Below are 15,586 nucleotides of genomic sequence, written 5' to 3' on the forward strand. Positions count from 1 at the left end.
ACGGGCAAAACACCCATACACATTTTTTAAAAAGCCACAATGCAAGAAGTAGTATCACGATGTCAGGTCTCTTGAGAACACAGACCCGTGAATGCACGAGTGTGGGAGAGTGCCCTCTCGCACCTTAACCTCTGACATAATTTAAACAGCTTAACTGCATTTTTAAGAACGTTTAACCACCAAGAGATTCCGGCTGGCAGGAGCCACAGATGCCACAATGCAGCTGCACTCTTCCTTAGGTACCTCATCCCCGTCTGCCCGGTGTACACATTACCTGCCCACTATCTGCTGTTCCACACGACTGAATCAATGAGTGGGTGAAAACAGCATCTATGTGTGGCTTTGAAAAATTACACAGTGCTACTGAAAGGCATTAACGGCAGCTGTATAAATGGACAAACAAGCTGTCTTCATTGTACTATTACTTAAAGGCTATTATTACACACTAGTGTGTGTGTGCATGTGTTTGTGTGATTTATACAAGCAGATTCTAAAGTTTGCATGAGAACACAAAAGGCCCAAAGGTCCACTATTCTCCTGAAAAAAAAAATTTAGAGAAAGTGAGGGACTTGGCCTGTATGCTTTTTCCTATATCATCATCATCAATCAATTGATCGATCGATCGATCAATCAGTCTATAGTGATTAAAACCCTAACACTAAAATAAATTGGAAACTGTGTGTGGCAAACACCTACTGTCCCAGCACTGTACTAGAGAGGAGGCAAGAGAATCACCAGTTCAGTGGTAGCCTGGGCTACTCAGTGTCTCAAAATAATAAACAAACAAACAAATATATATATATACAACAAAAAAAAAAAGGAATCCCAATAATAGAAAAAGAAAAATGGAGGCCAGGCATTGTAGCACACGCCTTTAATCCCAGCACTTGTAAGATAGAGGAAGACAGATCTCTTGAGTTTAAAGCCAGCCTGGTCTATATATCTAGTTCTGGGCCAGCCAGAGCTACACAGTGAGACCTTGTCTCGAAACAACAGCAAAACAAACAAAACAACAATAACAAACACAGCTCTAACTACACAACATATTATTTAGAGATTATACAATCTGTGATAACTTAATTTAGAAATAATGAAGTCACACTTATCCTCACGCCAGGACTAGACAATACTGTGAAACAGGATAGTGCTGGTTGCAGTGAGGGTTTTGTTTGTTTGTTTGTTTGTTTGTTTTAGTTTTGTTTAATTTTGTGTTGTGGTACAGGGTTTCCCTGTGTATCCTAAGCTGGTCTCTAACTCAGCATCTGATGGAAGTTTCCCAACTACTAGGAACCCCACAGCCAGCCTCAGTGGGGACTTCTGTTTGCTGTTTTGAAGCAGGGCCTCTACGTAGCCCTACGCTATGGTGAATCCTTCTTCCTTGGCCTCCTGCGTGCTGAGATCACAGGCATGTACCACCACGCCTGGCATTCAGTGGTGTTCTCAACGTTCTGCTCATCCATCAGTATGTTCTCAGGTAAGCACTGATTATTATCTTTAATAATTTTTATTTTTATTTTGTATGTTTCATACAGAACATACCATTTTTTAAAAACTTAAAAAAAAAATCACTTGAAGCCAGGCATGGTGGTGCATGCCTTTGATGCCAACACTCAGGAGGCAGAGGCAGGTCGATCTCTGTGAACTCGAGGCAGCCTGGTCTACAAAGTGAGTCCAGAACACCAGGGTGGTTACAGAGAAATCCTGTCTCAAAAATAAATGAATGAATGAGTGAATGAACGAATAAATAAACAAGCCACTTTGTGAGTGTTTGCCTGAGTGTCTGTATGTATACCAAGGTGCTCCTGGTTCCTTAGGGTGTCAGAAGAAGGTGTTGGATCCCCTGAAACTGGAGTTATTGACGGTAGCAAACCATCACATGGGTGCTGGGAAGTGAACCCAGGCCTCTGCGAGAGCAGCAGTGCTTTTAATCGCTGTGTCACCTCCCCAACCCCATGGGATAAACTTTAAAAGTAATCTTAGGGGCGAGGGTGAAGGTGTAGCTCGGCAGTAGAACACTCACTAGTATCTGTGAGGTCCTGGGGTTCAGCCTTAGTAAACCCAGGGTAAAATAAAATACCGTTAGTATAAAAGCCTTCCTAAACATGACGAAATCCAGAACACTAAAAAAAGCTAAAGACTGGACAAACCGAGTCACAAGCACAGTTCAAAGACAACAGCCAAATAGAACAAATATACAACTCACAACAAAGGATTGATTTCCTTCAGATGAATCACTAGGAAACGCCTGCTCTTAGAGAAAAGTTAGCACAAAACATGACCAGACCATTAAGAGAGACATGGGATACAGCCTTATGCAGAGAAGGAGAAGCGGCAGCTGCTGGGAGGCTACTGCCAGTTAGTGAGGAGACAGGGGAAGTAGGTAGCCGTTGCCGGTAGCAGCTACTTAGCAAGCCCTCACTCACCATCAGTCCTTCCGACCTCCACTCCCGAATTCCGACCTCCAACCCTGACGCTCCCCTACACATGCCCGGAAGATTTCAGTGGCAGTACAGATTTTCCTCTTCCGATACTCTCTCCACCCAATTCCTTGAGCATTTTTTCCCCTCTGTTGACACTGTCCATCCTCCCCACTTCGCTGGCCACATGCTACTAATTGATCCAACCACAAAGTACTCCCGCCTGCAGGCAGTCAGCTCTCCAAGCCCCTTCTAACTTCCGCCTTATTTCCTGCCCAGTCACTCATTTCTGACAATGCTTCAACCCCATCTGAACCTACATTCCTACATTCCCTCCCCATACTCCTCTCCTTAGACAACTCTCCTTAGTCCCGTTCCATCTCTGTGAATGCCGTCTGGCACACGCCTTTAGCTTTCTCATAATCTCAGCTGTCACTGTGCTCAACTGGCAGCCCCTTACTTGGGCACACACAGCCACTCACCTGTTCTGCACCTGTCCCTGTAAGGCCCAAGAGAGCTTTAGAGAAAGTTCTCACTAAATTTATGACCACAGACCTCGGGTGTGCTTCAGTGCTGCCTGGCAATTATGTGAGGCTCCCCGAGCCATTCACTCTCCTAGACAACTATTTCACCCCCTACTGTGTCCCTCTCCATCTTCATCCTCAGCTGCTGACCTTCCTTCTTCATTGGGAAAACAGAGCAATCGTAAAATAAAACCAGAAAGCAATCATGGGAGAATGTCAGCAAGCCCCGACACTAACTCACTCCCGTCCTGTCATCCTGGCTGCTTCCTGGACCACCGGTCTATGTTCCCAGATAAAACCAGTGCTCCAACCTGTGCACTACCCCTTTTGCTGCTGCTGGACATGAACAGGAAATTCCCCCTTCTCTCCCTTGTGTACTGATGTCTCTCAGCATGCCACACCGGGGTCCTCCTCATCCTTACTAACACTGCTCCAGCCACCACCCTGCTTCTCTGACCCCTTCAAGGATGTTCTGCACCTGAACTCGCCGATCCCTTTCTCTTTGCACGCCGTAGGGAGTGAATGAAGTCCTGACTGAAGGTGGATTGCTGACCTGGGCGTGAACATGTCTAGAACCCCGGTAGCTCAGTCCCCCAGGAGTGGCAAAGCTTTCCCCAGGAAAGGCTCACGGGGACCAAAAGTCTTCCTTGGGTCTGAGTTTGAATGTTGACGGCGTGTGCAGACCCGCTGACCGGTGTTCACATCCTAAAGACTGTTCCCTACAGAGACTGCTCCTACTGAGGTTAGCCAGACCTGCACCCTTGTCCAACCCTGCCTACTTGCTCATCTGTGTGTTATAACCTCACCTTCTGTTCAGCTCTGTGCAATAACCCCACCTCCCTGTTGAACCAGGTATGATAAACACGCTGAGTTTTCTGGGATGCCAAGGCTTCTCTATCACATTGAGCAGACCAGCCAATCTTAGCTTTTCTGTGAGTCCATCTATCTGGCATTCCTTCATTCTCTTGCTGCACCAGTTAGGTCAATCCCTAGAGTTGTGCAAGGACTTGGCAATGTTCCTCAACTCCACTGAAACATCCCTGTTGAGGTCATCAATATCTTTGACACTGCAAAAATCTAATGATCAGTTGTTGAGTAGTATTTGTTGCAGTTGCCGACTGCCTCCTCCTTGGGGCATTTTCTGATCTAAGTTCCAGGACATAGCACTGCTGTGACGTCACTCTTACCTCTCTGGCAGCTTCTATTCATTCTCTTCTGCTGATTCTACATATTCACGACATCTCAATATTGGACACCTCACATCCAGCCCTTAGAGCTCTCCTGTCTTCTACCAATGCTCATTCCCGCAATCTCAATTATTCACATTTGAATCCACAACCGATAACCTATGTTTTCACTGAACATGGGATGGCTACGACCAAACTTCTACTACGTCACCTTGCTGTAAACTTGCTCTCTCCTAAACCTCCTTCCCTCTTCCAAGTTGGTCAGATCTGAAACCTTGTAGATATCTCTGAATGCCATCTCTCCATCTCTGTGACTTCTCTCCTTAAATAACAAAATCCAGGTGCTAAGGCAGGTGTGGCAGGGCACAGCTGTAATGCTGGCACTCAGAGTTGAGTCATCCAGCACAGAGGACCAGCACTTGGCCTGCAGCAGCTCCACTCTGTAGTCCTTCCATGTTCTTCGCCATCCTTGCCCATACCTCCTGTCATACCCTTGTTCTTCTCTGGCTCCTCTGACTAAAGGAGCTGGGGACTGTAGCTCCAGAAAGCCTATCATAGGGACTCCCCTCAGCTGGCCATGGTTGGCATTTCTTTGGTCCCTTCGAAAGCCTCCCTGGTCTCAAAGCCATCCACATTAGGAAACCTCTCTACCCCAACCTCTCCACTGTATGCTTAGGTCCCCTCCCCAAGCCTGTACCTGTCAATAATGACTGGATCTGAAGGCGTCTCATTCCGGTTACCACAGCTCTTGCGGTCACAGCACCGGCTGAAGAGAAGATGAAGAAAGACAGAAAGAAGTGGTGAAAGAAACAGAGTGAGGGGGGCAGCCCCAGTGAGGACTCAGACGTCCTGTTATGGGTATAGAATTCATATGTGCAGGTGAATCTCTTCCGGGGACTTAAGGGAGAAAGTTGGGGAGGGGCTTGGCAGCACCCTTGCCAGCCTAGCTCTAGGGATGAGGCTGGTCATGAAGCCCTTGTGCCACCAAGCAGTGGATGGTCTGTAGTCTCTCTTGGATAGTCACAAAGTGAACCTGCCCTGTAAGCTGCACCCGGACCCAGATCTGCCCTGTGCCCGGCACTCCAGAGGCATTTTCTGGCTTTTCTTTTTTTTAAATCATTTCCAGGGCTGGAGGGATGGCTCAGTGGCTATAGAGCACTGGCTACTCTTTCAGAAGACCTGGGTTCAATTCCCAGCACCCACATGACAGTTCACAACTGTCTGTAATGCAGCTCTTAAGTGATTCGACACCCTCATACCTATATATTCAGGCAAAACATCAATGCACATAAAATAAATAAATCATTAAAAAAAATAATTTCCCTTCCAAGGCTGGCCACTGTCTCAACTACAGGTTTGTAAACATTAGTTCCACCCCCCCCCACACACACACACACTTATCAGGAGCTTCCCCTGAGGCATGGTAGGACTGGGATATCCAGGGAACCCCTTCAGGAAATGCTAAGTTCTAGGGTGAAGGGAAGGGGAAGCTAAGAGCTGTGTTCCCCCTTCCCACCCCACTTATCTACCAAAGAGCTGCCCAGCAATTCTCACATCTCGGCAGCTAGCTTTCCTCCACGAGGGCCCTTAGCAAATCCCAGAGGCCTCTGGGTTGCCCAGCCCAGCCTGTGCCTCTCTTCCGAGAGAGCTACTCCCCGGAGCTTTGTTAGTTAAGCTTCCAGTAGCTGTGGGAGGCCTCTCTTACAAAAACACTTAGAGAAGTCACATAAACAGGGCAGGCTAATGGGGCCTCAAGGAGCCTCTCCTCTGCCCATGCTGTGCCCAGGGAGCTCACCACTCCCCTGCCCAAGCTTCCCCAGGGACCTGGAGGTGTTGTGTCAGGCCCTGACAGGGGACCTAAGCTACATCTTAACAAGGCACATTGCCTTGTCAGTGTCAGGGTGCATCTTGGATGACAGCCCCCATCTTACCTGCACATGATCTCGTGAGTGAGCAGCACGCGGCACATTTCAGGATTCTTGTCCTGTCCCTCGTAGATGATAGCCTGGGAAGGAGGAAGCGTGCAGGCTCACAGGGAAGAAGGCCCCTCTCAAGTCCCCATGGCAAGCATAGATGAGCCTGAGGGTGTGTCCTGGTGCCTCCGGAACCAAGGTCCGGGAGAGCTCCCACCCCAAGTAAGATCATGTCCTTTGCCTCGATCTGAAGAGTCCAGGGGTGCAAAGCAGGAGCCTGAAGCCTAGCTGCTCAGGTGGAGACCTTCCTACCCTCAAACAGGACCACCCCTAGGTGGCACGAGCGGCACCCAGTCTGCAGATTCCCGGCTGGTGGAGCAGAGAGGCTCCCGGTCCCAGCCTGCCTCACGCTCCTCCCCCTACCCATGGCTAACCTCTTCCATGCTTATGAGGCTTCTCTGCTCATGGATGCTGCCCCCACCCCAGTTCAGACGGTGCGTCGCCCTTGGATTGTTGATCCCCATTTCCCAGTCTCTCAGCGCTCCCTGTCCTGAACAAGAAGTAGGCTTCCCAAACTATAAATCCGGCCTTCTAGTGTGTTAGCCCCTGGCCTTCCAGCCTTCCTCTGTTTGCAGGTCCTTTTCTCTCTAGGCTGCCACACTCATTCGCCACCCAGACCCATTGCCAATGCTTGGTGTGCCTCCCCGGTCACAGTGACAGAGAGCTCTCTGGACAGAAGCCATTCTGCTTTGCCTTGGGACTGAGACTAGGTGAGGCTGCTAGAAGCACTTGTCCATACAAGAGCATGCCAACTGCCATGCTTCATTCCAGACCAACCAATCTGGCCCATTTGCAATTCAAGCCCCTTCTACCAGCATGTTTCTGAAAGCCCTGAGAGCTGGGCTACCTCTCAGAGTGCATGGGGATTGTTTTCCTGAACTGCTTTTGTCAGCCTCAAGCTTCCTTCCCGGGATCATCGTATCGGCAAGGTGCTGAGCGTCCCAGCTCCGGGACTGCACACAGGTCTCTTTTCTGACCCAGTGTACTCCCCCTCCTCCCCCTTTGCAGTTAGTGATGACACTAGAGGGCTTTCTCTTGCGAATTGCTCTCAGTGTGCACTCTTGCCTCAGGCATGGTCCCCAGCCAATGGCTGACTGCTAGAGGACACAAAATACTGCCTCCTTGCTTTAAGGACACCAACTCTGGTGACATTTCTCTCCCAGCAATCCCCGTGTATGGGGCTGAGGCTGGACTCTACCTGAGACTGCCTGCTTGCCGGCTAACTTCCTGTCTCACTCCCTTTCCTCTCCTCCTGAGGAAGCTCTCCTTCATCAGCGATAAACTGCATGTCCCCAATTTCCTGTCAAAGATTGGGGTGCTGAGGAATATGACTAAGATGGGCCAGAACAGCCCCCAGGCTGGCTCACCTGCTTTGACATGGAGTCAATGAGACGCACATAGAGGTCTTGCTCTGTTCGAAGCCCTAGGGTGAGAAGGCAGAAAGAGCTGGCTGTCAAGGGAGCATGAGGATGCCCAAGGCCTCCAGTGAGGCGCTGTGTGTCCCAGGGTACCGAGCTGTCCAAACTTTGCTTACCATTGTTATACACCAGCCGGAGGCGGTAATGGATCCCATTGTTTGTCTTTTCTGTCCCAGGCTCCTGCAAGGGCAAGACAGAAGGATGCTCAAGTGCTCGGGGCCTTCAACCTCCTTCACCCATGCTCCCTTCACCCGTACCCTCCATCCTAACCCACGATCCTTCTTTGCCTTCCAGCCACTCGCCCATCCTTTCCCAATCATTTGGCATCTATCCACTCATCTTCCCCAGTGTGCGTGTGTATGTGGCAGGCTCCCTGCAGCCCTCCCATCACTCCCAGCGCTAGTCCCAGGCTAGCCCATGAGCCTCTCACTCGATCCTTTTCCACGAAGTCGATGAAGGCTGTGCGCTCCACCTCCACGGGCTGCCCCTGCCGGTCGTACATGGCCAGCACGAAGTGGAAGAAGTTGGACTTCCTGAGGTTGGAGGGGGGCTGCTTTTCAAAATGTGCTCTTGCCAGGCCCACGCCACTGTGGGAGGAAAGGAACTGGAAAACCTCTGGAAGGGCCCTCCAAGGAGAAAGACCCCAGTGGTTCTGGCCAGGTAGGTGGCTGGCCAGGTCTAGGCTTTGACATGCCAAGAGCTTGGGCAAGAGGTCAGACTAGATGGGCCCTTCCATTCCGGGCAGTACCACATCAGTCCATAAAGAGGTCTCCAGCACCGAGGTCACCCCAGCTTGCTTCTTCAAGAAAAAGGAACGCCACAGGTGCCGCAGGAAGGCATCCTGACAGGCTCTCCCCCGCTGCAGGCTTTGGCCATATTTAGAAAGGGTTATCTCTAAAATGAAGTCTATAAACTATAAATCAACTCACTATATTTCCCAGAGGCACTTAGGAAGGTGTATTAGGGCATCAAGGGGTATCTGGGAGGTTCTGGAATGAATTTCCCACTGAACCCCAGCTTACAAATAGGGCCTGGCAACATGACATCCATCAGACCACCAGCGATGCTGAGCTGTTCCAGGGTATGAGTCTGCCCATCCTGAACCCTGGGCTGTGGGTATAGATGGGGAATACCCTCTCTGGTTACAGAGGGCATGACTCCAGCTTCAGGGCTGCATGGCTTCTGGGCAGGAGGATCTCCTAGTTTGGCCTTAACCAAAGGCTTGCTCCTGACTCATCAGAAACCTTGCTCAGAAGCAAGGAGAAAGGAAAAAAAAAACAAGGCCTCATTTACCAGACTGTCCCTGAACTCCAGCACTAAACTCTGTCACACGCAGCATGCGGTACTGGAATTAAATGCCTGGAAGAGGAGGGAATTCGCAGGCAGAGAGTGGAACAAGGGTCAGTGTATGGGTACCCCACCCCCACCCCAAATATGTAACCATGTAAAAAAAGAAGCAAAGGAGGAAAACACTGTTTTGGGTTGGTGTTTTTGTTTGTTTGGTGTTTTGGTTTTGTCTTGCTTTGTTATTGTTGTTTTTTTAGATAGGGTCTCTCACTCGGTAGTCTGGGCTGGCCTGGAACTCACTATGTAGTTCAGGCTAGCCTCAAACTTGCTGGGGATCTTCCTGCCTCAGCCTCCCAAGTGCTGGGATTAGGATATGAGCCACCACACCTGGCCAAAAACAAAACAAAACAAAACAAAACAGCAAAGAATAATAATTTTTTTGTGTGTGGGATATAGGGGCAGATTTACAGAGACTGTGGCCTTCCCCCAACCCTCAGGGAATAAGTATAAACTCAAAAACTGAAGAGGAAAGAGAGCAGAACAAAGAGCCCAAAGAATGTCTCTAAGGGCAAGTTTCTATGGATCAGATTAGTGAATCGCTGGCTGAGGGATGTAGCTCAGTTGGAAAAGTGCCTGCCTCCATGAAGGAAGCACCAGGTTCAATACCCAGTGCCACATAATACCAGAATTGGTGGTGCACACCTGTAATCCCAGGATTCTCGAGGTGGAGACAGGAAGATTGGAAGTTCATCCTTGGCTACACAGTGGGTTGGAGGTTAAGCAAGAGATACAGGGGACTCTGTCTCAAAATAAATAGAGAAGGAAAGAAGGAGAGACAGAAGGAGAAAATAAAAAGAGAGAAAGAGAATGGGAATAAGGGCATGGGGCTGGGGCGATGGCTCCATGCTTAAAGTGCTTGTCACGTAAACGTGAGGACTTCATAGCCCCAGCACCCACAGAAATGCTGGGGGTACGGCAGTGCTAAAAGGGCAGGGGCGGGGGTTCCCGTAACAAGAATGCTAGCTAGCCTAGACATATGGATGAGCTCTGGGTTTGACTGAGAGACCCTGTCTCAATGAGTAAGCTGAATGGTCAAGGGAGAATCCAAGGAAAGCATCAGTCGTGGACTTTCACATGCTCAATATGCATGTACGCCCCCACACATGCAATGACACATGCCCCCACACATACACATACTCATGCGGGTGTAAAGGGGAGAAAAGTTTGCATTGGAGGTTCCTGCCAGACTGTGTGGGAATGTGAACACTAAGAAGTTTAGACTTCTTCTCTAGGCCAGGTATGCCACAGCACCTTCCTTACAGGTGTCCCAGTCTCCTCCCTACAAGAGGGCCGTGGCCGCACCGCTGGGAAATGTGATTCACAGCACACACGGGAGTCCAACATCCTGCAGAAATGAACTCCGGTTCTGTTGGCTCAAGCTAGTATTTTCCATATGTCCAAGATGATGGTTCCCAAAGTGCTTAAGCAGGTTCCATTCATAATGTGTTTTTGCTGGTCTGTGTGGTCAACAGACTATAACAAAAATGATAGCACATGACTTCTCCATTTTAGGTCATGAAAGCACTGTGGCCTCTGCCTTGTTCTTTTTCCTGGCTTGTTACACAGGGGAAGCCAGAGTCCACTAGAAACCAATGCCCGGGACTGGGAGATGTCTCAGCTGGGAAAGCGTGCGCTTCACAAGCATGAGGACTTGAGTTTGGACCCCCAGAACCAACATAAAAAGCTGGACATGGTGTTGTATGATGGGAAACGAAGTCAAGGGGGTCCCTGGGGCTTGCTGACCACTTGGTAAAGTCCCAGGCCAATGGGAGACCCTGTCTCAAACAGAAGGTGAAAGGTCTGTGAGGAATAACATGAGGCCGTACACTGACTCCCTTCTGTGCTCGACACATATGCACCCATACATGAACACACCCACACATGAACACACATATGCACACACCAGCATCCCAGATGCCCATCAGGCATGCTACAGTGACAATGACTTCCAAATTCATTGCTATTTAATATTTCCTTCCACATAACTTAAAATCAGGAGCCAGTGAGATAGCTCAGTGGGTAAAAGGCTCTCGCTGCCAACTCTGACACCCTGAGTTCAGTCCTAAACCTGTATGGTAAGAGAGGGCCAGCTCCCTCCATGTGTCCTCTTCTGACCTCTGTAAGTGCAGTGGGCACATGGAAGCACCCCCACCCCCAACAAATAAAGAAATAAATAAAGTAAAATTTAAAAAACGAAACAACTTACTGTTTTCTTTGGCTTCACACTAGGCCATAGTATCTAGGCTGTCAGAGAGTGAGGTGATTGCTGTTTTCACTTATATGGAATACAGCAAATAATAAAACAAACTGTTCTTTCTCATGGATGCCTTCTTGGGAGCCCCATGGCCATGGGAACGGGTGATATTGGAGGTAGATGCGATGACAAGGCGCCAACACTCTTTCCTACCAGAAACCCCTTCTCCAGGGGTACTGTCCTCTCTCCACTCTTCCCCATTCCCTCCTGGCAGTCCTCTCAAGTGGGGACTTGACCACCTTCCGTCAGCTTCTCAACCTGCCTGAGAGGCAGGGAATCCTGAAGAGAGCTTTTGATCACAGCAGGTCTCTGATTACTATGGATGAATATGCTAATGAAACATCAACTCTGAGCTCCATCCTCCTTCTTCCAGGGCCAGCTTAGCTTGAACTCTGCTAGGGATGGTTTCAAGAACCACCAAGTGGAGGAGATGATAGAAGGGGGTGGCCTTGTAGAGCAACCCCTCACTGCTCTTCTTTATTCCTTCTGCATCTGGATAGGCTCTCGGACAGTAGGAAAAAAGTAGATTGAAAGGCCCTGGCAGAGAAGAAGTGGATGTTGAGAAAGTACAGAATCCCCAGTCTTTTTCTATGCAAAAGAAATTTTCTGTGCTTGGCTCTGGGCTTCTAAAACTGGGGTAGAGGGAACTGATAGGGGCCTGAGCTTTCTTTACCACTCCAGTCCTCTTGGCAAATGTCAATCAGCCCAATAGCCCTGTCTATCCCCTGCTCCTACTGTTCTGCTGGAGAACCAGCACTGGAAGTTTTCCCCAAACCCTAGGCCAAACTCCCTAAGCCAGGCCTGCCTTCCCTGTGGGGAGGATTACTTGGGAGAGAGAAAGAACACAAAGATTGGGGTGGGGGCGGAGGAAAGCAGGTTCCCCTAGGGGATATGGATCAGTATCCAGTGCTGGGGGTGGGGTATGGGAGAGGTATAAGGAAACAGAGCCATCTCACATGCCCCACGGCATGACCTCACTTAGCCAGGCTCTCTTCCTCCTAAGACAGCCTACAGTAGCACCCAAACCTCCACCCCTGCTCAGGCTCACAGGCTTCCATGGAGCAGCATCGACTATCTCCACTATCATGGGTCACCACAGAACAATATTAATGGCGGTCTTAGTCCCCTTTATACCAAGGTTGGCCAACAGAATGGAAGACCTCTGCTAGGTCTATTCTCTGCTCCTTGCCTGGGAAGTCTCCAATCTACCAGTCATGTCTTAGCCAGTTAAGTGAGGAGACCGAGCTAAAATGGGAAAAGATTTTGCTGAAGAATCTAGTGTTTGTTATGTGCACGACGCAGAACACTACAAGGACTGTGTTGTACAGAAGAGCAGAAAGCAAAAGAAAACAGAAGCAGGCTGGACTGTGTCTTCCTTCCCTGGCTGTCCTCATTGCTCCTGTGCCTGTAACGGCAATAGATGATCAACCCCTGGTAGGCAGAACTGCAAGTTGCAAAGGGAGAAACCTGGGGAGAAGGAGAGGGAAAACTTCTTTCTTTTTTCCTCTTGGGAGAAGCTGCTGCTCTTGTAATGAGAAAACAAACCACAGATAAAGAATAAAAAGAAACAGAGACATGCTGGAACAGTTCACAAAGTACCCAGTGCCGGGGCAGTCCCCATGGTCCCATCCTGGGCCCAGACATGAGAGCTATAGGCAGCCCTGGGTGCTCTCTGCCCAGACAGAGAGATACAGACGAAGGCCATCATCCCTGGTTGTGTGTTCTCCAAAGTGGAGTTGTCCAAGATAAAGCTGGAGGGTGGGAAGAAAGCTGGAGATGTCTACTCTTGATCTAAAAGAAAGATGGAGGGATAGGATAGATGGGTAGAGCCCCTGAATCCTGGAGAGGGAGGCAAGTGTTTTATTTATGTTCTCCTAGAAGCAGAGAAGTCCCCGGGGCAAAACCCCAAATATCAACAGCTTATTGGACTGATTCCAGGAACCGCAGGAGTAAAGCGAGACAAAGGCAAGAAGGCGGCCCATCAAGCTACCACTGTAGGCAGCCACAGCTTGCCCATGGGAACTATGAAAACACAGAACAAGTACCTCAGACTTCGCCCACCTGAGTCCTGGGTCAGGGACTCAGTGTCTATCCAGCAACTCTAGCTAGGCATTTCCACCTTTTAAGCCAACACCCTGTCCTTCAGATTTATTTTATTCATATGTATTTGCATGTGGATACGTGCAGGTGTGTCCAAAGAGGCCAGAAGAGGGTGTGGAGCTGAATTACAGGCATTTGAGAGCCTCCTGAGGTTGGGGCCGGTATCCAGACTATGGATCTATCTTAACTACTGAGCCATCTTTCCTACTCCCACCATTTTCCCCGACCCCCTGTATTCCTGGCTGCCATGTGAAGACAGAACAAGCTCTGACCTCCTAAGCAAGTCTTCAGACATTAGGAAGCAGATGCTGGCTCAGGTAGACCCTTTACCAACCAAGGGTGTTAAGAAGGTAAGCATGGGCTGGAGAGATGGCTCAGTGGTTAATTAAGAGCAGTGACTGTTCTTCCATAGAACTGGGGGTCAATTCCCAGCACCCACATGGCAGCTCAGAACTGTCTGTAATTCCATTTCCAGGCGATCTGACACCCTCACACAGACATACATGCAGGCAGAACACCAACATACATAAAATAAAAAGAAAGAAGGTAGGCATGAGTCCCAACTGCCAGAAGTACGGTATGAAGGAAGCCAGCAGAATTTTAGCCCTCGAGGCCCAAGGACAACTCTGCAGATTTTGAGTTTATGATGAATGCAGGTGAGCAATGGCCTGCCTACTCAGCCTGTGTACTGCTGGAGCCCACAGTCCAGTGATATTTCATTCACTTGGCATCATAGGAAACAGAGCATGTACCCTTTTTCAGATAAATGTCCCTGAGTGACCTAAATAAATAAATAAATAAATAAATAAATAAACCAAACAACAACAGCAAAAGGTCATACTAACCATTTTTGCAAGAATCCAAAACAAACAACACATTTTCTCAGTTTCTTAGAAAGGTTATTTCAAACACAATGTCGAAACACTTTCCTCTCAGCTCTGGTGGGTGTTGAGGTGCTAGAGAACTTGTTTCTATTCTAGAGAACCCTGTCTTGGGAGCCTATACGGCAGTGTTTCCGCCACATCTTCTGCTCTTAAACAGGCCCAAAATTTAAGGAGACTTTCTGTGCCACCAAAACACAAAACAAACAACAATAAAACACCTTGGTTTGCAGAGCTACTTTGTGGACAGTAGAGCCCTGCCTTGTAGCAAGCTTGGTATGCCTAGGCTTCATGAGTAGTGTTTGGGGCCTTGAAGCTAAATGAAGAAGGACCACTTGACCCTCATAGCCCAGGCCACTAAGGTGAGCTGCACCCCAGAGCACACAGGGATGCTAGCTGACATTGAGCCCACCCAGCAGGTCCCTGGGGATGTTCCCTTGTAAGGCTGAGCACAATGCCCCAGAGCTCTGCTCCTGGCATCCAGAATTCTCTGGTAGACAAAGCTCCCTCCACAGTCTCTGCTCTCTACTCAGAAATGCTCATGCTCAATCACATACTCACTCTACATAGCAATCTAACAATAACCATCTGCATCCCCCTGGAAGACCAGCCACCCTGGGGGCTTCAGCCTTCCGTTTTCCCGCCAAACCTTAAGTCTGGCCCACCTGGTAGCCCAAAGTTCTCAGCAGCAGCACTTGGGCTTGAGCCTGATCCATCTTCAAGGCTGAGATGTTGAGTTAATGGGACTGCAGTCATCCGCGTTGGACGCAGGCTCTGTTGACCACCCTTTACTTCCACCAGAAGGTGAGAGAAACGAAAACGCATGCCTCCCACATCTCCATCACCACCCTCAGATTTGCAGCAAGTTCCTCTGCGCAACCCAGCCATTCTCCTCCCTGTCCGGCCCAGGGTGCAGAAGTTGCGCCTTCATTTCTTCCATACCCTCCATTCCTTTAAGCATCCCATTGGTGCCCAAGCTCTCCTCTGTGGCCCGGGACTGAGAGTAATCGTCATGCTGTGCCTGCCTCCAGCCTAGCCCTGCCTGGGCCCTGATATGCTCAGAACCTAGCCACGATGCATATCAAAGAAAATAAGAGCAATAACACACAGGGGAAGAAAACTCTCACAAGTGTGCTCTACCGCTCCCCCCATGGCTTTCGGTTCCACCTACTAGCTACTCACCCCATTTCTCTTCTGCCTACCCTCTCACCATCCACCCCGAGGCCTGCCTGCCAGCCAGGTTCCAGGATGAGGAGCAGCTATTAATTATTAAAGCAAACAAAAGCATTTCCTAGCAGGGAGGCTAGCCTGCAGCTGCTTACAGGAAAGACATCCCAAGCTGCCTTCCTTCTCTAAGGCCTTGCTCCTGCAGAGTGACTGGCTGGTAGAACAGCCAGCCCTGGGTCTCCCAGGACCACAGCAGGGGGAGAGCTGGCCAGGCCTCTCCGATCTCCCCCACCTAGGAAACACACCAGGAGAAAAGTG

General features: G+C 49.4%; 1 protein-coding gene across 3 annotated transcripts in view; it reads right to left on the bottom strand.

Moving 5' to 3' along the window:
• Nucleotides 1-15,586, bottom strand: part of Ebf4 (EBF family member 4) — a 72,765-nt gene that overhangs the window by 53,507 nt on the left and 3,672 nt on the right. For all 3 annotated transcript variants that reach the window (XM_055612836.1, XM_055612957.1, XM_055612893.1), the window contains 5 exons: nucleotides 7,950-8,106; nucleotides 7,636-7,699; nucleotides 7,469-7,524; nucleotides 6,060-6,133; nucleotides 4,826-4,894 (listed from right to left, as the gene is read on the bottom strand). In XM_055612836.1, the coding sequence (XP_055468811.1) occupies nucleotides 4,826-4,894; nucleotides 6,060-6,133; nucleotides 7,469-7,524; nucleotides 7,636-7,699; nucleotides 7,950-8,106 (420 nt within the window). The remainder of the gene's footprint in view (nucleotides 1-4,825; nucleotides 4,895-6,059; nucleotides 6,134-7,468; nucleotides 7,525-7,635; nucleotides 7,700-7,949; nucleotides 8,107-15,586) is intronic.

Source organism: Psammomys obesus, unplaced genomic scaffold (genome assembly GCF_907164565.1).
Source record: "Psammomys obesus unplaced genomic scaffold, mPsaObe1.curated_primary_1811, whole genome shotgun sequence".
Lineage (NCBI taxonomy): Eukaryota > Metazoa > Chordata > Mammalia > Rodentia > Muridae > Psammomys > Psammomys obesus.